Consider the following 22,197-nt stretch of genomic DNA (forward strand, 5'->3'; position numbering starts at 1 on the left):
GATGCCCCAGGGCCTTCCCCAGCGGTAAAGTCGTCGTCGTCATCTTCCACCCCAGATGAGGTGGTTGTGGGACCCTCGAGGGCCAGCTCACCAGACGATTTTAAAGAACACCAGGCCCTGCTTCTTTGGGTGCCGAGAATTTCGGCCTGGAGGTGGAGGAAATGGCTGAGCAGGCAGACACATTGTTTAATGTCCTGTCAGCCTCTACCCTGGCCCGAGTCGCAATACCAGTGCATGACAGTGTCGTCAAGATTGCCAAGACCCTCTAGCAACCCCCCCCATCCATCCCTCCCACCTCAAAAAGAGCTGAAAAAAATACTTTGTCCTGGCCAAAGGGTTTGAATACCTTTTCATCCACCTTCCTCTGGGCTCACTGGTGGTCTCTGTGGCCAATGAAAAGGATAAGCAAGGTCATACCAGCTCAACCCCCAAAAATAGAGGCTAAAAGATAGGATCTGTTTGGGAGAAAAATTTATTCAACTGCCAGCCTGCAACTTTGGGTAGTAAACCAGCAGTCCCTCCTAGGGAGATACAATTTTAACGTATGGGACTCCCACCCATAAGTTCAAGGAGTCCCTCCCGCAGGGTTTGGCCCAGGAATTCAGCACTCTAGTTGTGGAGGGCACTATGGCAGCTTGGTGCTCATTCCAAATGGCATGGGATGCGGTTGACTCGGTGGCTAGGTTGGTAGCATTGGCGGTGGTTATGAGGCGCAGCTCCTGGCTTCGGACCGCCGGCCTCTCCCAAGAGATGCAGACCTCGATCCAAGACCTCCCATTTGATGGGGTCAGTCTCTTCTGAGAGCAAATAGATGTGAGGCTGCGTGAGTTGAAGGACATGCGTATGCTGCAGTCTGCGAAGAAGCAGTTCCAGCTGCCCCCACTGCCTAGGCCTTGGCAATCTTGTTTGGGGTCTTCAAGGAGACGGGACAGAGACGTTAGTTCAGCCGCCGTTGCCCTTCCTCCTCCTGCTCACCTGTGCAGCCCAGCCCAGCAAAATGCCCCGGGGGCCAGAAGCACTTGTTTTGAGGGTGCAGTTGAGAGTGATGCCCCAGTCATCTCCCAGAATCCACCCCATTCTTTCCTCAACCTTCCTCAATCTTGACAACCTTCGTCCCTTCTGTTTGGCCTGGTCACGAGTCACCTTGGACCGTTGGGTGCTGGAGATAACTGCAAGGTGTAACCTTGAGACACTTTTGGCCGCCCCTCCCTCCCACCGCCTCCTCTTTCCTGTCCCTCTTCAGGGACCCTTCTCACAAGCAACTCCTCGTCCAAGAGGTCAAGAACTTCCCTGCGCATGGGAGCGGTAGAGGAGGTCCTTCAGGACATGACAGGGAAAGGATTCTACTCCTGTTATTTCCTAATCCCAAAAGCAAAAGTGAGACTCAGACCCATTTTGGACCTGTGACTCCTCAACAAGTCTCTCAAGAAGTTGAAGTTTAGCATGGTGGTCTTGGCCTCAATCATACCCTCCCTGAATCTGGGAAACTGGTACTCTGCCCTCAACTTGAAGGACTCCTATTTCCATATTTCAAGGTCACAGGCAGTTCCTCCATTTTATAGGGGGCGAACACCATTTCCAATTGATGACACTGTCCTTTGGCCTGTCATTGGCTCCAAGGATCTTCGTGAAATATATGGTGTCGGTGGCCCCTATCTGAGACATTAAGGGGTCCAGGTCTTCCCTTTTATCTCAATGACTGGCTCATCAAGGGCAGGTCCTGGGAACAAGTACGAAGGAGCCTTGATCTGTTGCGTTCCACCTGCCATGACCTAGGCCTGTTGATAAACAAGCAAAAATCCATTTTAAGGTCAGTTCAACTAATAGAATTCATCAGGGCAGTTCTCAACTCCATGCGAGCCAGAGCTTCTCTCTGGAGGCTTGCTTTCAGGCCATGTTGGACCTGATCTCCCATGTGAAGAACCACACAGCTCACACCTGCCTGAAGTTGTTGGGCCACATGGCCGCCTGTACATATGTGGTCAGTCAAGCCTGGCTCCACCTCTGGCCTCTGCAAGCATGGCTGGCATCAGTTTACACCGCCAGCAGACATGACCTAAACCGGGTAGTCAGGGTGCCGGATCACATACTGTCATCTCTGGAGTGGTGGTTGAACCCTGGGTCGGTGTTAAAGTGTGTTCCCTTTGCAACCCCGTCCCCATCGTTGACCCTGGTCTCAGATGCTTCGGACCTGGTCTGGGAGCCCATCTGGGTGAGCTCAGCACTCAAGGCTGCTGGCTGTGGGACAATTTGACCCTTCACATCAATGTCAGGGAGATAAAGGCAGTTTGCCAGGCCTTCCAGGTGTTCTTGCCCTAGCTGAGCAGCAAGGTGGTGTAGATCCTCACAGACAATGCCACCGTGATGTATTACATCAACAGGCAGGGCAGAGCCAGGTCGCCAGCCCTTTGTCAAGAAGCTCTCAGCCTTTGGGAGTTTTGTGTGCAGCATGCCATTCATCTGGTAGCCACGCACCTGCCTGGGACCAGGACTATGCTGGCAGATCACCTCAGCAGGACCTTCTCATCTCACCATAAGTGGTCACTCCATCTGGAGGTGGCCAGTATAATTTTCTGAAAGTGGGGAACTCCCGAGATGGACTTGTAAAGGCACGTTCAACTAGAGTGCAAACGTCATTAGCGGTCTTCTTGGTTCACGTGCCAATTCAAGAGATCTGTAGAGCTGCTACCTGGTCGTCTGTCTACACGTTTATGTCCCATTATGTGCTTACCCAGGAGGCCCGGGATGATGCTGGTTTGGCAGGGCAGTGCTGCAAGCTGCAAGACCATGAACTCCGAGCCCACTTCCATTGGTACTGCTTGTGAGTCACCTAGAATGGAATCGACATGAGCAAGCACTCGAAGAAAAAACAGTTACCTGCCTTTCTTAACTATTGTTCTTCAATATGTGTTGCTCATGTCCATTCCATTACCCGCCCTGCTGCCCCTCTGTCGAAATTGCTGGCAAGAAGGAACTGAGAGGGCGTAGGCTCCCCAGCACCTGATATACCAGCGCATGAGTGCAGCACTCAAGGGGGCGCCACTGCTGACCCTATGGATACCACTAAGGCAAAAATCTCCGACGACTGTGCACATGGGCGTATGCACACCTAGAATGGAATGGACATGAGTAACACATCTTGAACAAGTTACTAAAAGTAGATAACAGGGTTTTTTTTGTTGTTGTTGTTTTTTTGCCATTGTATCCAATAACCATATCTCTTCCATAACAAGTGGCTGCACTGGACATCTTCCACAAGTAGGCAACAGCAATTATGCTTGGCTGCCTCCCTCACATGCCTGCTGTGCTTCCATGTATTCATTGATTCTTTCCTTAATATCAGAAAAAAGTATATCCACCCCCTATTTGGATAAGTGTATCCCATCCTCCCTGGGGTGCCCAGTAAAATATGTCCAGATCTGAAATGACCAAGCCCCCTTGGTTATGTATGTGTTTAGCCACCTACCTATTTATATAACTCCTAACCTTATCCACCTGTGGAAGTTTCACTGCTCCCTGCAGTGCAGTGTTTCAGATTAAATAATCATTGCCCCGGGAAAAATCCTGGATCTTCCCTCAGATCTGCCTGTTTATCATGTTGATCCCCTTACACCTTTCCAGATAGTTTTCATTGAGGTGAACAATAATCACATCTGGTTCCTGCTTCTGAGCTGCCAAAGAGCATATAAGGGGCATCAGCTGGTTCCATAGCATACCCCTGTTTCCATGCCAGCTCAAGATTGCCTCACCACCTAGATCCAGCTGTGAACCTCCAGATGACTTGGTGCCTACGTGTCCAGTGTAAAATATTGTTGCTCACAGAGCCACACCACTGGTTGCCTGGACCATGCGCATGATTTTGAAATTTGAAACAGACTCAGAGCTAATTTTCCCATCTGGGGTCTCATTTATGCCTTGTATGAATTTAAATGCTATTATCCAATTGCCTGAATCACACTGGCCCCTAGTCCTATTTGAGCAGCACTGTTGCAGCTCCAATCTGGAGCAAGTGGGAACTAAATTCATGCGCCTGTAGCCCTAACTTTATAAGCCCCTTTCTTAAAACTGTAACAGACTGGTATGTTGTGAAGGGCCTTCCATCCCCCAACCAGCTCTCATCACTATATAATTCCTCATTCCATCACCAATAGCATTATGGACTCACCCTGCTCCTCCTGATTGGGTCAAGATGACCAATTGCACCTCCTACTGTAAATCCCTCCACTCCAAAGCCTTTCCCAACATATCCCTCACCAACCCAGGCACTAGTTCACTGACTCTAAAAGCTTAAAAAATGCTTCCAGAAATGCAGCCTTGAAAAAGGCCACTTCCTATCCACTACTGCATATTTGGTTGAGAACTTGCCCCAGATCCCTAAGTGTCTGAACAATGATGGGGATCCTCTCTAGGGCCTGTGTATTGAGGCCATGTCACTAAAAACCTCTGAACTAACTAAACTATCCACTACAAGGATCTGGGATAGCCCACAATCCTCCTGGCAAATGTAAAGACTGATAGGTGGCTGGAGGTGGTAAATGATGCAAGCCCACAGGTTGCCAGCAATACCATGTACTGAAGTATCTGGTCATCTGGAAATGGCCATATCATAGGCAGGCCCTCCCTCCCCTGAAATTGCACAAAATCTTAAAAAATCCTGTCATAAGCCCTAAATATTTGCAGTGCTACTGATCTTTGTACAACTCTAAGAGCCATCCTCCCCCAGAGTACTACCAGCCTCTGTTTGGATTCCATGTTGGGTCCTGGTGCCAGGTCCTGAAATCTGTCCACCTGGAAGTGCGAGACAATGCATTGGCTCTGCCATTATCAACCCCAGGCACATGTTTTGCAAACAAACATATGGTTAAAGTTTAAACACTGAAGTGCAAATGCCCATACTCACCTCATAATTCTGGGCGCTCTGGAGGACATGGACCACTGCCATGTTGTCATTCCAAAACATGCACTTTTGTTTGTAAAATCTGTTCTCCAAACAGTCACTGCCACTACAATGGGAAATAATTTCAGGACTGTTATATCCTTTACTAGCCCTTTTTTCATCCAGTCAGAGAGCCATTTCTGCAATACCACATGCCTTGGTAAAAAATTCCAAATCTATTCCACCTCATGCATCTGAGTGAATCTTTAAATCTGCCTCGACTATCCATTCCTCCCTCAAAAAGAAGACATTCTGTTCAATTTATTTAGAAGCTGTCACATGCTCCCAAATCCTCATTCTTCTCTTTATTAATTTTTATACAATAGTTGGGCTTTAATATTCCCATAGTGGCATCTGACAGATCTAGGGAATAGGTTTCTCCAGGGCTGTATAGGGTGTAAATACCACCTTCACACTCTTCTGATCAATTAGAATGGCAGTGCTCTCCCCCAACTCCAAAATTGGTCCAGCCATTTCCTGCTCCTCCCTGCTCCATACAGGTAAAATTCCCCCCTTTTTCCAGCTCTGGTACCAGTTGCAGGGGGAGCCCTCTCCTTGCACAGCTGAAGTGCTTTCCCCAGCAGCTTTTGCATGCTCTACAGCTGTCTGCTAGTCCCTTCTCTGTGAGACAGGAAGCCTTATTATCCTGTTTCCTGCTGTTCACAATCTTGCTCTCATTCTTGGGCCCTGCGATTGGAGTTTCTCTCTGTTCTTCCAGATTATCTCTTTGAGAATTCCAGGTTTTCCAGAGCCTGTAATAGGTATGTCAGGCTGCACATATACCCAGAGGATCAGTACCCTGTTACAAGACAGGAATGGGGTAAGAGAAGACATCATGGTTGTTCAGTAGACATTGAGGATAGGTAGGGGGATGGGCAGAGCAATCTTTTAAAGTCTGGTTTTGGAGCTCTTTCATTTGATAAGGTATGCTTCCATCAGATTATATATTATCGCTCTTTTATTTTGACTTTTTTGTAGGTATTGAATAAATCTATAGTTCATTAGTTTCTTTTAGTTTCCATTGCAACATGTGTAGATACACCACTACCTCGATATAACGCTGTCCTCAGGAGCCAACAAATCTTGCAGCGTTATAGGTGAAACCATGTTATATCGAACTTGCTTTGATCCACCAGAGTGCGCAGCCCCACACCCCCAGAGCACTGCTTTACCGGGTTATATTCGAATTCGTGTTATATCGGGTCACGTTATATCGAGGTAGAGATGTACATTTATTTAAATCAATGTTCCTAGCCCAGTGCATATAGTTCCAATTTGCATATAGGTGATTGTTTTGTTTAAAATATTTTGTCTGTTTGAAAATTTCTGTCTGATATAAAGTCATTGGGGAAAATCCTGGAGCCACTGAAGTCAATGCTGTTGACTCTAAGAGAGCCTGGCTTTCACCCATTATCTCACGTTTTGCATCAGCCCTGGTCAGCAGAATAGGATTGCAGGCTTTATTTTATTGACTTATTTAGATTATTAATGGCCAACCCAGGGTAAAGATGGTGCAGTATATCAAGTGATGTTTCTAGTGTCGATGATTGGCTACCCAACTTCTCTGTCCCTCATAGCTCTTGATTTTATGTACCTCCATTTCCAACTACAAATGGTAGACCCAAGATAAGGAACACAACCAATGCTACCACAGATTGCACTTTATTGTGCACTTCTAATGAAAATAGGCTTGAACCCAGATCATGTTACTAAGGGCCATTAGTATGACTTTATTGACCTTCACAAAAACAGTGGACCTGACATCTGAAGAGTCATAGTTTGGAGTATGAATGTAATCATCACTTTTCAAATTTGCTGACATCAACAGCACCAGAAAGCCAGCAAAGCAGCATTCTTTATTGTAAGCACTATTGTGTCCAAAATTGAAACTCTTCTCAAACTTTCCCTCTTTCTTAAATACAGAAAGGAAGAAGATTAGAACATTGGCAAAGTTGCTTTTGCTGCCTAGATTTTAAAATGTCACATAAATTAAAAGAAAAATATATTACTACTTGTCTATGCCACTTGTGTTATAAGAAATCTTTATTGTTGCTTGGTTTATAATAGAATTATAAATAGAAAAGACCTTTTAGGTATTTTGGCCTATCCACCTACCAGTGCAGAATTGTTGCTTATTGATGTATTAGATTTGGTGTTTGAATTTTCAATGCTGTTTTAAGGAACTTGCCAAGTATACGTATAAGGCAGAGATAGCACATATTCACATGAGTTTAAAAAACAGAAAAGTATGAGGAATGGGCCCAGGTGAACAAGTAACATGTTCTCTTCTGGGGAAGAAAAACAATTTTGAGGTCTTGGAACTATTCAGTGTACAAGACAAGCTTCCCTAAGAATTTGTAACTGGCATAACAAGCTTCTAACAGATAAGCTTGTAGCACTGTAAGGATCTTATTTTTCATATGGGCAATTGAACAAATTGTTTTTGTTGAAAAGTATTTGGGTTTCGACATAGAGCTGCTTTTGTCACAGATCAGGCATTTCATACATATCTTCATTTTCATTACCAGGTGTTAGTTAGATTTCATACCAGTTTTCATTTAAATACCTTATTAAAATTCATTTGAGTAGCAGCTAGTGCATGATGTCTATTACAGCTATGTAGTTTATAAAAATGCTGTATTGTAGCTGCCTTTTAAATCTGAACTGCATAGATTAATGTTTTTAAAACACCTTAGAGCTCAGTTCTGCCTTTGACAGTGCATACTGTCATGTATATACAAAGGCTGATTTTCCAAAATATTAGGCCATTTGTTCTGAATACTGGAAAGCAGGATAAAGTCCTTCAACTATAGCCCTTCCAGATTTTGATCTGCATTAATGTGCCTTCTTTTGTGAATTCCCCCTTCTGACTCCTGTATTGTATAGTAATTTTTTGTATTCATGGAACTTTGCTAGCAGCCACTATGTTCATTTTAAGGAATGGGAAGTTTGAGGCTGCTTGTCATCATTTGGGCACATGAAAAGGCCTCTTGTCCCATAACCCAAGGTTGTGACACCATCAGAAGAAGATACCAATTACAGTATTTAGATTGTTGAGCAGCTGGACCATTATACGGTACTTGAAGCAGTTCTACCACTTCGTACACAGGAACTAGCAAAGGAAGACACTCTTGGGCTGTGTCTACAAGTCCTTTTCTCTTAAAAAATTCTTCTTGGCTTCAAGTGGTACGTCTCCACCAGTGAAAGCGGTAGTAGGAGTGCTAGTGTAGACAGATTTCCAGGTGACAGCTGGCATTTTAAATACCATATCCAACCTTGCTCAGAAAAGATCTATGTGATATGACACTTAAAACACGAGAGCCACCCACACTTTGTCTATGTTAGTGTTCCCACCATTACTAACACTGGTGGAGCAGAACCAATGGTAGTAACAGGTGGCAGGTCTAGGTAAAAAATGCATAGTGTAGATGTTTGTCAAAGTACTACTTAAAATGCATGTTTTATAGTGCATGGAGGCTTGCACCATTCCCTATGGTGGCCAAAACAGGAATTCAGATCTACCATCAGCTGAACCCCATAAAACAATACTTTTGGAACACATTGTAGAGAAACATTATATTGGCTTATGTAGACTGCTGGATTTCTTAAATGTATAGCAAAGGTATTAATGCTCAGAACATTAGGAAAATACAAATGAGGAACTGATGTCTTGAGCCTTTAATACTGGCTCAGTGGATCATTTCTGGTCAGATTTTAGGCTTATCTGTTGTTCTGCAGCCTTCAGCAAAACAGAAATGATTAATATTGTCCTTCTCAGGATGACTGACAGACAGCAACTCCATATAATTCTATCAACACCCAGGATTCAGATCCCACTTTGGATTCTTTGTTCTGGTCTTTTCTGTGTCTCATTCATGATATTTCCATTTTCCTTTGCTTTTATTCCAGTTGAGAAGGCAAAGAAAAAAAAACTATTTAAAAATTACATTTTCTGCAGAAAAATCTGAGCATTTTTTATTTAACTGTCTCTTGCCAAGGCAGAACAGAGTCTTTGGGGAAAGGTTACCAAGAGAAACAGATCCTGGTTGGTACTGAAATTATTTACCTTTCACTGGAGGTTGCTGCCAGTCATATTGATAACACATTCATGTTTACACTGGGTAAATGAAGATGTATAAATCAAAGTAAGATAAATTAAGTACTTTATGCATTGCGGAGAATGGTGGAAATGAGACTTCTAAAACTGAGGTGGCTGTGACAACCTGGATATAACACATTTAACTGCTAATTTATGTGCAGACTCCACATAAAAAATCGGAAATATTTAAGAGATCATGTTTGATTATGAATATGATTTGCAATGCCTTTGGATGATGCTTTCCTTTCTATTTTGAGTTTCTTCACAGTGAAACACACTGTATGAGGTCCATCTAAATAGCTGCAATAAAATGTCTTCAGTGCCTTAGCTAATTAGGCTTTTTATTTGTGGTTTGATTCTCATAAATAAATAGCTTTAGTTATAAAAAGATTACATTCTCCTGTGGTGGTAGTGGGGGAGGAAGAATGCATATGAAATTTCTGTTCCTCAGCAAAGTAAAAATAAATGTTTACCTAGAGTAGTTTTCTTAAGTTTTATATTCAGGATAATTTCATAATTTACCTGATATTATATGCTTTCACTCATCATTATTACACACCTAAAAACTTAAGCACCGGAAGAATTTGTTTGTGTATGTAACCAACTAGCGTGAGTTTGTTTGTTAGTGACCTTTAATGTGTCCAATCTGTGCAGTGAATAGGGATTCTGCAAAATAATGGTATGTGATCATGTTAATAAATACTCTAGCCTAAATATAAAATCACTCCTGATAAAATTTGCTGATGACACAAGGATTGGAAGAGTGGTAAATAATGATGAGGGCAGGGCAATCAGAGCAATCTGGATTGCTTGGTGAACTGGGCCCATTAAAGCAAAATATATGTTAATGAGCCAAATGCAAAGTTATGCACTTAGACCATAGCTACAGAAAGGGGACCTGTATCTGGGAAAGAATCTAGGGGTCTTAATGGACAAACACCTGAACATGAGCTTCACAGTGTGATGCTGCAGCAAAAGGGCTATCCTTGGATGTATAAACAGGAGAGTAGTAAGTAGGAGTAGGGAGGTAGGTGCATTGGTGAGACTGGCAGTGGAGTATTACGCCTAGTTCTGATGTCAACATTTTAAAAATGATGTTGAAAAACTGACATGAGTGCAGAAAAGAGCCACAAAAATTATTTGAGGGCTGGAAACATGTCGTACAGTGAGACACTTAAAGAGCTCAATCTGTTTAGTTTATCAGAAAAAAGATGTAAGTGGTGACTTGATTACAGTGTATAAGAACCTTCATGAGGAGAAAAAACTGTGTACTAATGGACTCTTCAATCTAGCTGAGATAACAAGAACCAATGACTGGAAGTTGAAGTCAGACAAATTCAAATTCTATTAGAAATTAGGGACAATTTTTTCCAAGTGAGGGTGATAAATCATTGGAACAAACTTACAAGGGAACTGGTGGATTATCCCTTACTTGTTTCAGAGTGGTAGCTGTGTTAGTCTGTATCAGCAGAAACAATGAGGAGTCCTTGTGACACCTTATAGACTAACAAATTTATTTGGGCATAAGCTTTCGTGGGCTAGTATTGGGGAAATTAGGTTTAGATTTTGTAATGACCCAACCACTCCCAGTCTTTATTCAGGACTAATCTGATGGTATCCAGTTTGCAAATTAATTCCAGTTCTGCAGCTTCACGTTGGAGTCTGTTTTTGAAGTTTTTGTTGTTGAAGAGTTGTCACTTTTAGATCTGTTATTGAGTGACCAGAGAGATTGAAGTGTTCTCCTACTGATTTTTGAATTTTATGATTCCTGATCTCAGATTTGTGTCCATTTATTCTTTTGCATAGAGACTGTCCGGTTTGGCCAATGTACATGGCAGAGGGGCATTGCTGGCATATGATGGCATATATCACATTGGTAGATGTGCAGGTGAACGAGCCCCTGATGATGTGGCTAATGTGGTTAGGTCCTATGATGGTGTCCCTTGAATGGATATGTGGACAGAGTTGGCACTGGGGTTTGTTGCAGGGTTTGGTTCCTGGGTTGGTGTTTTTGATGTGTGGTGTGTAGTTGCTGGTGAGTATTTGCTTCAGGTTTGGGGGGCAGTAGGTTTAGCCACTGGCTACTCCAGACATCCATTTACAGTCCCCCTGAAGCACAGATTCCCAATTATGCTCTTTTTTTCCCCAGGGATAAACTGGGGTTCTGCTCCTCCCTTTGCAGTTTGTGCTCACCAAATGCTTTAGCTTCACACAGGCATCAGCTGCTTTTTGGAAAGAAATCAGAGGCTTCTCCCAAATACCTTGTCCAATCTCTTCAGAACATATGTGCAGGAACTGTTCCTATGTGAAAAGGTCAAACAATTGATCATAATTCTCTGCCCCCTTCCCTTTGACCCATTTTCTCATTCAATTATACCACACATTCCCTATGACTCATCTTGTCATTAATTCTGAGATCTCACTCTATACACTTCAGGAGTAATTTGAAAATTTTGCAGTACAACCTTTTTAAACTCCTATTTCAAAGCCTGTTCAATTGGCATTTCATTAAATACATGTAAGGCTTTACCCAAGAGCTTAGTAAACAAAGTTGGGACTTCCTTATCCTCTGGTACTTTATGTACTTTGCAGAGTCTTTCAAAACTGGTAAGGAATTAGTCTGTTTCTCTGTACACAGAACACAGCTTATCCAAATGTGGTGTTCCTTGGGGAGAGAAAGTACCCGTGGGCTGTGGAACTGTCAATCCCTTTTCTCCATTTTCAGATTATATGGCCCCTCTACCCCTGCTAAGGTTTCCTTTTCTTTCAGCTCAATGGCTTATTGGTGAGCAGCTGCTTCTGCTTCCAGGGCCCGCTTGTGTGCTGCTTCTTGCCCGTTCGGTTCACTTCCCATTGTTGGTATTCACACACTCTCGTTGTTTGGTTTCCCATTTCTGGTGTGCTCATCGTCCTTGCTCAGCCTCTCATATTAGGCTTTTTGCTCCTTTTCTAAACTAGCCAGCTCTGACTTTGCTGTTGTTTCACTGTCGCTCATTTTAAATGTCCTCTGTTCTGTTTCCACACCTGAAATAAACAAACAGAAAATAATAAAACTGTAACCTTTCTGTGATTGTTCCCAGCCTTTTCACTTGGGTGGGGATCACTTAAAACTATTTTACCAGTGATTGAATTATAAATCTCAGTTAAATAGCAAGCTGTGTGTCAATCCTGTTCAGCTATGCCAATGGGAAGCTTTGGGGTTCACCTAGGCCAGTAAAGGGTTCAGTCACCACCTGCTTTTTAACTCTGAGTGCCTAGGATGCTATACTGCTGTTGCTCAGAGCCCTGACACCAACAGGCAGCATACAAACATGCTGGCCACACCCTGGCTTCCACTGCCCAATTACTCTTTGCTGGGGAACCTCAACAACAGTTCCAGCCCTGAGTTCTTCCCCTCCAAAAGTCTTTCTCTGCAGTACTTTGATTCAAGTGGAGGGTTTGTCAGCCCCAATTAAGTTAATAAACTATGTACTTACTCTCTCTGTAAAGTAGCAGAAAGCTTGATAAGGTTTTGTGAGTAACACAGTAAGAAGGGCAGAGCATTGCAGAGAGGCATTTTTGAGAAGTTGGGACTGGGAGGGTTTTGGTGTTGCCCTGCAAGGTGTAACCAGGTGTGTGGAAGGCTATTGTGCTGAGCATGCTGTTGCTGTCAGTGCTCTGAACCAAGGCTGCACAGCACAGAGGCACCCACGGTACAGGGCAAATGACGATAAAACCCCTTCCTGGTCTGGGCTGAACCCCAGAGTGTCGCAGCACATGTATAAGGGAGCAGAGCAAAGGTTATACATGTAACCTTTAAACTGGCGCTTCCTGATGTGAATGCTTTCTGCCGCTGTCCTTCCCAAGATCTGATTGAATGAGTCATACATACAAACCTCCCAAGATTGTTCTATATGTAGAGTCAAAAATTCCTGTCCTTTGTGAAAGTGTTCAAACCTTCAGAAAACAAACACATCAAACACATTGGGCAGGGACTAGACATGATGGAGAATTTTAGAAAGAAAGGTGAACATTTGGCAAACAATTTTAAAAAGTCCTATGGATTATTCCAGTTGTATAATACTTGCCCTTACCCACTCAACACAGATTTTTTTTTTTAAGGATAATTTGGTTTGATTTTGAATAGCACGTTGACATATCATGGTAATGTAACTATTGTATTTGAAAGAAATGAGGTAAGATCAAATTTATTTGAATATCCCAAACATTTCAGAAGTACACATTTTGCTTCCTTTGGAATGGTTCTTAAAAAGACATGGTCAGATTTTTAATTTTTGGCTTTTGCCCTGCTTTGGTCTGCATAATATTTGTTAAACGTTTGAAATAAGATTGCTTTTCATACCTTTTTGTCCTTTTTCTCCTCTGGCAAACAAGTATCCATTACACACCCTACACATAAGTGTATGCTTGGACCCCCACACTGCACACGTGCAGATGTTTGCAAACTGTTCAGTATTTGTGAAGGATGAATACCTAAGCTTCATGTTAAGTGAATACAGTTTTGACTTGAACAGTGCTCCTTGTGCAGGGATTTCTCCATGTTTATGAGCTGACAAGATCAGAGTCTTAGTAACTTCTTTCAGGATAGTATGGGGAATTGACTTACCACGTTTCTTCTTTACCGAGCTATGTAAGTATAATATTCTTCTCAGCTTCAGAATTGTAGTTTTAATCTTAAATATGTATGTATTTATAAAAGGCTAGTCCTCTCTCAACTTGATACCCTTCACACTCCTCTGTACAGGGCCATCCACGTTGTTAGTGCAATATAAGTAACAAGGATGATGATTTAAGTATCATAAGGTTATGAATTCTAAACATCGTTTTTAAAATCGAAAGAAATAACATCTTAAAGTTTGGGGCTTAAGAAATGTGTCGCTCATTTAAGTCTTGTTAATCTTCTTGCTATGTATCAAGTTATTCTAAATGTGCTTTGATTCAGAATGTAGTCTGAAAGAACAAACTCCATTTTAATACTATCCAAAATCAACATTTTACCAAAAATCCTTTAACTATGGGTCTCGTATTATATATTTCCTCTTTGGCATGCAAGTGCTTCTAAACCAGATTTCTCATTAGGCATCAAAAGGGTTGATTTAAACATTTGCAATACTATTCCATATCAATGCTGGAAAAAGTAATAAGTAAATTCAGACTGAATCATTTGAACCATATTTTGCATAGTTGGAAAAAGAAAATTAGCACTGAGACTTTGATACTGTCTTTCTCTTTACTGCTGCTAATCAAGTGTAAATTGAATTCAGAAAGTTGTGGTTATTCACTTCACATGACCCCTGCTGGGAGATTTAGAGTTTCATGCTGCTTCATCTTGCTACAGACCACATATGATTGACATAATTAATCAAAGATTATACCACTAATCGGCAACAGAACACAACACAGCAGAGAGAACTCAATTAAAGCTTCTTATCCTCCAATCTGAAAGATCGGTCATGTGAGAGCTCAAAACCCAGCTTCCTATTTTTGCTTAAGACCATAATTATTTAACTTCTATATTTGCTTCTGCAGGGTAGTTTAGCTAAAGTCATTTAAAAATCATGCCTTCTTTGCTGTATCGGGATTTAACACTTTGATTCCTGCATCTAATTATTTTCAAAGAAATATCAAAATCTGTTTAAAACTAATATGAATAGTTTTAAACAGGCTGAAATAATTTAGAAAGCAGTAAGCTATAGGACACAGATGTGTCTCACTAAAACTTGGCCTCTGGGACTTAACTACCAGTCCTTATAGGACTGAAAAAGGAAAACTGTGGTGACCTTAGAACTTAAGGGTCAAATTCACCATTTGCTCACAAAGGTAAAGCAATCAGGCTTTGTGCTGAGAATAGTGTGGCATTTCAGCTGCTTTTCTACCCTTGGTTTGGGAGCAGCTGCCCATCCATGGAGTTTTGGGACCATGGAATCTGCCCTTCAGCACCTGGCATTTTTTACTAAAACTGCCAGCAAGAGGCTGAGCAATAATTCTTAGAGAACGCACCCAGAATTGTACCAGATATCTTTCAAAGCATACCAGAAAGACAGGTCTCTGGGCTGTGGCGTTTACAGTCTGAGTAGATGGGATATGGCAGAGAGAAGTAGTGGGTAGAGGACAAGAGGAAAGTGTAACAAAAATAAGGATGAATTTGCTTTGGAGGTTCTGCTTGTCCTTTTTTGCAGGGAGGCAGTACTGTGGGGTGAACAAGGGAGAAGGGAACAGTAACAAAGAGATTGTGGGGATGGAAGAGAGGAACAGGGAGATAGGTGGAAGATGAAGGAATGGAAAGGGTGAGAGTGTGAAGGAGAAAACAGTGGAGAGGAGGTGGTTGTGGAGGTTGGCAGTAGGAGTGGTTTGATAGCTGGAGAGAGGTGGAAGAAAGTTTAGATCAGGCAGCCAGATGACAACAGGAGAGCATCCAGAATTTTAGTGGCAAAAGTCTGATAGTTTGAGGAGAATGGTGTGGGTTACAGGTCTGTGGATGTTGGTGGAATGTGGACCCCAAGGCGCTGGAGTTCTGTTGTTGAGATCTGGGCTGCAGTTTGGAAACTTATTGAGCAAATATAGAGATTTTTAGCAAAACAAGTTGTAGCAGGCAGCAGCTTAGTTAGATATATTTTCCCCTCTGACCGAACTCATTGTGCTTTAAGTTTAAATTCTATATCTCTTAATTATTTCCCTAAGCTTCATTCTCCTCCCTAATAAAAGCATAGGGAAAACTACTGTAAAAGCCTGTAAATGTTTGAGAGCTTATTCTTGGTTACTGTACTTCAGATCTTCAGTAGCAGGTGACAACAAAGGGACTAAAAGGAGGAGAATAAACCCAGAGATGGACTAAATTGGTAAAGTTTATAGGTATCTTTTCTATTTATTTCACAGTAACTGTGTGACTTTCTGCTGAAAAGGGGGGGGGGAAATATTTTCTCAAAACATTTAAGGTACAGTATGTTCTTCAGCTCCCTTACAAAAGGCTGCATTGACTTGTTTCAAGCTTCACATTGTTTGAGATCTTACTTTAAAAGGCTTTTCAGCTCATAATGATATAAGAGACAGCTTTAAACTCATTAAGCTTATGCACAAATGAGTTGCTTAAGGGCACAAGTCGGTGTGCCAGTTACCAGGATAGCTTTTTGTTATTGCCCTTTTAGATTAGTGACTGAGAAGCATTAAGACAAATAATATTGACTAAAGTGATTTTAGCATAGTTTACAGAGCTAAAGTCACTACATCTTAATTTGGTAGGCCATTGAGTGCAATAAACAGTTACAGTAGTGTTACTTGTTTGTCTTATCAAATATAGTGGATGCATGTTGATCTTTGCTGAAGGGTATTTATGTTAAGTAATTCTTGTGGGCTATATAGCTGTAAATATTTTTGTATGTTGTGCTGTGAGGACTTCAGCGTTTGTTTTTTACAGGATGTGTATTTTGCTAATATTAAAATTGGGAAGTTAATAAGGTCTTTTAAAAAGGATAATAATAAAATGCTCATAGGAGGGTGGCATGTGTGACCCCAGCGCAGTTTTAGCATAGGAAATGTGGGCTGTAGACTCATGGAAACATTGAAGAGGGGAAAGTCGGAAGAGTCAGTTGCATAATTCTTTATTAGAAGGTTAGGATTTCTTCACTAACTTCTGTCCTTTTTGTCTTGGAAAACAATTTTTGCTTGTTTTGACTACAGCTGAAATGTGTCATATTTTGATTTTGTTTAACAAACAAAACTTGTGATTCAGCTGTTTACTATGCCAAAATAACTATGTGCCAGTATCACTGAGCATGCCAATACTACTCTGGAGATAGTGCTTGTTGTAATAAGTCTCTTTGTCCTGCAATAATAGTTACTTTATTTTTTAAAAAATTATTTGTGCTGGAAGGTCAAAATTTAAAAACTACCCATAATTCTATATCTAACAAGAACACCCTTCCCCTGCCCGCCCCCTCCTGGTCAGACTCTGATACCTTTTGGTCAAGTTCTGGTCTAAAACAGTTTATACACAAGTTTCCCTTTAAATGTAAATAATTAACCAAAGGGTCTTTCCTGTAAAGACAAATAAGGGATAGATAAAGTGTAATATTTTATGTATCTCTTCATTGCAGAGGACTGACCCGCAGCTCCTTGCCCAATTCTACTATGCAGATGAAGAACTAAATCAAGTAGCAGCTGAACTGGACTGTTTGGATGGAAGAAAAGACCCACAAAGATGCACATTGCTAGTCAACCAATTCCGCTCTTGTCAGGTAACCAGAATGGCATGTTCTCAGCTATGTTTTATATTGTTTTGTTTACACAGATTTATTGCCTAGTTTTTGGAATTATAACCAAATCCTTAAGAAACATGCATTGATAAATGGAATTCCTTCTTAAACTAAAGTTGTTTCACATTTGCTCTCAAAGAGTTGTGCATAAACAAAATCTACAAACAACTGCTCTTGAATTAAAGATTTGTAAATATGTATACAATAAAGTTTAGATACTTTTCACATATGAAATATTGTATACCATGGTCAGAATTTACCAGTGGTTACCGAAAACTGGAATCTGAGATATTGCAGGATTTCAGACACTACCATATAGTAACTTCTTTTGTAAATGTTGATGTTTTTAATGGTATTTACTGTTTAAAATTACCTAAACTTCAAATTACATGACAGGAGTAGCTTCCCATCAGTCATTTATGTAGATGGGGAAAATGATTGGCTTTTCGATTAGATCTTAAGTTTTGGAGAGAATATGATCTGTTTAGTGCAAAGAGCCTTGAAGATAAGAAGGGACAACTAAGGTTTCCTTACTTCTACTGCACAAACCAAGGCGTTTCAGCTGTAAACTGTGTTAAGAACCAGAGTATTTCTATGGGTTTACTAACATAATCTGCTTTGTATATAACATCTGTTTTTATTTAAAAAATGAATCAGGATATTACTTATTCAAACTATGGTCTCTTTTGTAAGTGAGTTTCTGTGGCAAAAAGATGAGACATAGCAAACATCAATTAGATTAGGGGTCTCAAACTCCCAGCCCGCGGGCCATCTGCAGCCTGCGAACCACCCCAACGTGGCCTGTGGAGCTCCAGCAGTTTTGGGGCTGTCTCGCTCCGTTGGCCCCACCTGTTGCCTCTGGGCACTCCCCCCTCCAGGGACCCCGGCAGCGTAGCGAAGCTGAGCGGCGTCTGCCTGCTCACTCCAGTGGCTGCCAGCCCCTCCCTGCGGCCCTGGGGCAGGGTGGGGCTGTGCCTCCATGCGCTGCCCCTGCCCCAAACACCCTGGGATGCAGTGGGGGTGGTGCCTGGGGGCAGCAGTGCATGGAGCCCCCCCCGGCCCGCCCTGCCCTGCCTGGAGCCCCAGGTAAGTGCCAACCCCCCAACCTTCTTCCAGAGCCTGCACCCCCTTCCCATACACTCCCTCCTGCCCCCAAACTCCCTCCCAGAGCCTGTACCCCTCCTTCTGCACCCCTGCCCCAGCCCATAGCCTGCACCCAGCACCCAAACTCCCTCCCAGAGCCTATCCCAGACCACCTCCCCCACCCAAACTCCCTCCCGGAGCCTTAGGCAGTTGGGGGGTGGAGTTTTGGGAGGGTGGAGTTTGGGGGGCAGGTTCTGGGCAGCATGAGTGACATTATTGACCCGCTGGGAGGATTTGAGGACTGGCACTGGCCCTAAGGTAAATTGAGTTTGAGACACCTGAATTAGATCATTGTAGTAGGGTCCTCGCTGGAGTGGGTGGCCTGGTTGTTAGCATCCACTGAGCTGGGGGGAGGATAGTGGTAGGGAACTCTGGCCTGCCCACTCGAATGAGTTCTCACCCAGGGCCCTAGCAGAGTCAGTAGCATTGAACCCTGGGGGGTTGTGGATTCTCTGTTATACCCTCACTGGGTCGCTTCCTGCCATTACTCTCTCCACTTCTGATCTCAGATAAGAAGAAAGAAACAAAATTAAAAGGAAACCAAATCATCAGTCCCAGACCAACCCAGTCCCAGAGTTCTCCATGCTCAGTGGCAAGAACTTCCCTTTCTAAGCATACACTTTTTTGCAAGGTCTAGTGAGGTGAATGAAAGTCCTCAGTGGAATGTGAGAACAAATAGAATGGATAGGAATAAAACTTCATTTACACCTCTGCCAAATTAAAAAGAAGAGGAATGCTAAAGAGAATATATTGACTAGCTTTTTTGCTGGAATTGCTTACTGTTCCTATGATCAATAAGACCACTAAGACTTGCAAAAAAAGAGTTGCTAATTTGGTGAAAAATACCATCCATTAATCAGGTTAAAATGATACTGAAGAGTGGTATACCGTCAGCATACCAAGCACCCATATTAGGTGAGCTGAATCTAGGGACATAGGGGAAAAAGAGTAATGTACTGTCTGCTCTCCTTTCTGGCATCTCTTTGAAAGAAGGCTTGAAAAGTTTTTGAGAGAATGTTTCCATAGATGGGGGAGGGATAGCTCAGTGGTTTGAGCATTGGCCTGCTAAACCCAGGGTTGTGAGTTCAATCCTTGAGGGGGCCGCTTAGTGATCTGGGGCAAAAATTGGTCCTGCTAGTGAAGGCAGGGGGCTGGACTTGATGACCTTTCAAGGTCCCTTCCAGTTCTAGGAGACTGGTATATCTCCAACTATTACCTTTATTACCTTTAAGCAGCTCATGTTCAAATTACCATAATTACCTCAGGAGGGATTTCACCAAAGTTTTATATTTATCACCTTAGTTTGCTTTTGCAGTTTCTCAAAGTTTGCTATTATGCTATCACCAGTGAACAGTGGTGGATTGTGGAGTATGGCTGCAGGGAAACAGCAAGTCTAGTATAAGGCAATATTGCAGGGTGGCTGTGGACGTAACTATTCTTATTTTTAAAAGAAACCTTTAAATGTGCACAACATTGAAAAAGCAGGACAACTAACTTTAAGGCAGGCCTAATTCCTGAAGAGTGGAAGAGGTCACCAAATCAGTGCATTACCACAGTAGAGCAGTAAGTCAAAAGAGCAAGTCTTAGGACTTGATCACACACAAAAAAGTTGCCATCCCTACTAATTACATGCATGTAGTCAGGGATGCTACATTTTGTCTTAACTTATCTTTACAGTTGTTACATTTAACAGAAGTGACAGTCACCTAGTCATACAGGAAATGTCATACTGGGGTAGAACCCTGGTCAGTTCCGTTGACTGTATGCTCTAATGACATCCCATGCTGTGACACTAATACTTTCCTGGTGACTTTTATGCTTAGGTTCAGTTGTCAAACAAAATTGCTGCTACCAGAGCAGTTGATCATAAGAGCAGAAAGACTTGAAAATGCTTACACTTTCTATCTATGGCTTGATGCAAGATGCCAGAATCTTTGCAGAAATTGCCACTTTAATGAAGTGCTACAGGAAAGATCACATCCTAGTTTAATGGCATATGAAACAATTATATGTATTAATTAGAACTATTTTAAACTTATTTTATAGCCCCCAGAGTATTGTAGGTGTTTTACAAAAACAGGTCTCTTCTTGAAGAGCCTTCTGTCCAAAAAGTTGAAGTTGCAAGAGAAAGAGTTATGCTTCTTTTTATGGGTTATAAGAAATTAGAGGACTGTTGCTTGAGGAACTGTGGAAAGATATTTTTTTTTTGAGCAGGTATTTGGGAATAAGGATGGGAGGCCTTTCCAGCATCTGAGAATACATGAAGATGCTTGTGAAAGAAAGGAGAACCAAGGTCCAATTTTTGTATAAAAAATATTTTACTGCAAATATATATGTATGAAAACATCTCAGCATAAACTTATCATTTATAGCAAGGAAGTGTGAGATTTTTATTAACGATACTGGCAATTTTAAAAACATACTATTTTAATTTCTTCAGGAGATACTTTTCAACAAGACCTTGGAAACAGCAGAGCATGGTTTACCATATTCCCAGGCTTTGTCTGTGCTTTTCTGTTAATGTCTAGTACCTGAATTTCCATCATTTCTGCTTTCCTTAGCCCATTACCAGGTTATCCCCACAATCTCATTTAGGAAAGTTGACTGAGACATGATTTCAGCATGAGCTTGATTTGTTTTTCTTGTACCGGAGGAGGTTTCTAGCACTGGTATCCTTTGGCTTTTTAGCTAGCTTCAGAATTAATTAATGAGATTGATCTCTCCTCCTTGTTCTTGGGTTGTTTGTCTTTTAACAAATTAGATTGCCGGTGCCTGCTCAATTAGCAAGTGTCATTCTTAAACTTAATACCATCTTTTCTTAAATAGAAAGAAAATATTATTTCTCATAGATTTAAGGTCAGAAGGGACCATTATGATCATCTAGTCTGACCTCCTGCACAGTGCAGGCCACAGAATCTCACCCACCCACTCCTGTAACAAACCCCTAACCTATGTCTGAGTTATTGAAGTCCTCAAATCGTGGTTTAAAGACCTCAAGGTACAGAGAATCCTCCAGCAAGTGACCCATGCCCCACGCTGCAAAGGAAGATGAAAAACCTCCAGGGCCTCTGCCAATCTGCCCTGGAGGAAAATTCCTTCCCAACCCCAGATATGGCGATCAGTTAAACCCTGAGCATGTGGGCAAGACTCACCAGCCAGCACCCAGGAAAGAATTCTCTGTAGTAACTCAGATCCCAACCCATCTAACATCCCATCACAGACCATTGGGCATATTTACCTGTTAATAATCAAAGATCAATTAATTGCCAAAATTAGGCTATCCCATCATACCATCCCCTCCATAAACTTATCATGCGTAGTCTTGAAGCCAGATATGTCTTTTGCCCCCACTACTCCCCTTGGAAGGCTGTTCCAGAGCTTCACTCCTCTAATGGTTAGAAACCGTTGTCTAATTTAAAGCCTAAACTTCCTAGTGTCCAGTTTATATCCATTTGTTCTTGTGTCCACATTGGTACTAAGCTTAAATAATTCCTCTCCCTCCCTGATATTTATCCCTCTGATATATTTATAAAGAGCAATCATATCTCCCCTCCGCCTTCTTTTGGTTAGGCTAAACTAGCCAAGCTCTTTCAGTCTCCTTTCATAAGACAGGTTTTCCATTCCTCGGATCATCCTAGTAGCCCTTCTCTGTACCTGTTCCAGTTTGAATTCATCCTTCTTAAACATGGGAGACCAGAACTGCACACAGTATTCCAGATGAGGTCTCACCAGTGCCTTGTATAACGGTACTAACATCTCCTTATCTT

The 22,197-nt window shown here is 42.1% G+C and overlaps 1 protein-coding gene across 11 annotated transcripts in view; it reads left to right on the forward strand.

The window, feature by feature from the left end:
* The window catches only part of ZFYVE28 (zinc finger FYVE-type containing 28), a 299,046-nt gene that overhangs the window by 138,029 nt on the left and 138,820 nt on the right, over nucleotides 1-22,197 (forward strand). For all 11 annotated transcript variants that reach the window (XM_045018917.1, XM_045018920.1, XM_045018919.1 and 8 more), the window contains one exon: nucleotides 17,129-17,269. Coding sequence is in view for 4 of the 11 variants with exons in the window: in XM_045018920.1 (XP_044874855.1) it covers nucleotides 17,129-17,269 (141 nt within the window). In the remaining 7 variants the exon portion in view is untranslated. The remainder of the gene's footprint in view (nucleotides 1-17,128; nucleotides 17,270-22,197) is intronic.

This window comes from Mauremys mutica, chromosome 5, assembly GCF_020497125.1.
Source record: "Mauremys mutica isolate MM-2020 ecotype Southern chromosome 5, ASM2049712v1, whole genome shotgun sequence".
NCBI classification, from domain to species: Eukaryota; Metazoa; Chordata; order Testudines; family Geoemydidae; genus Mauremys; species Mauremys mutica.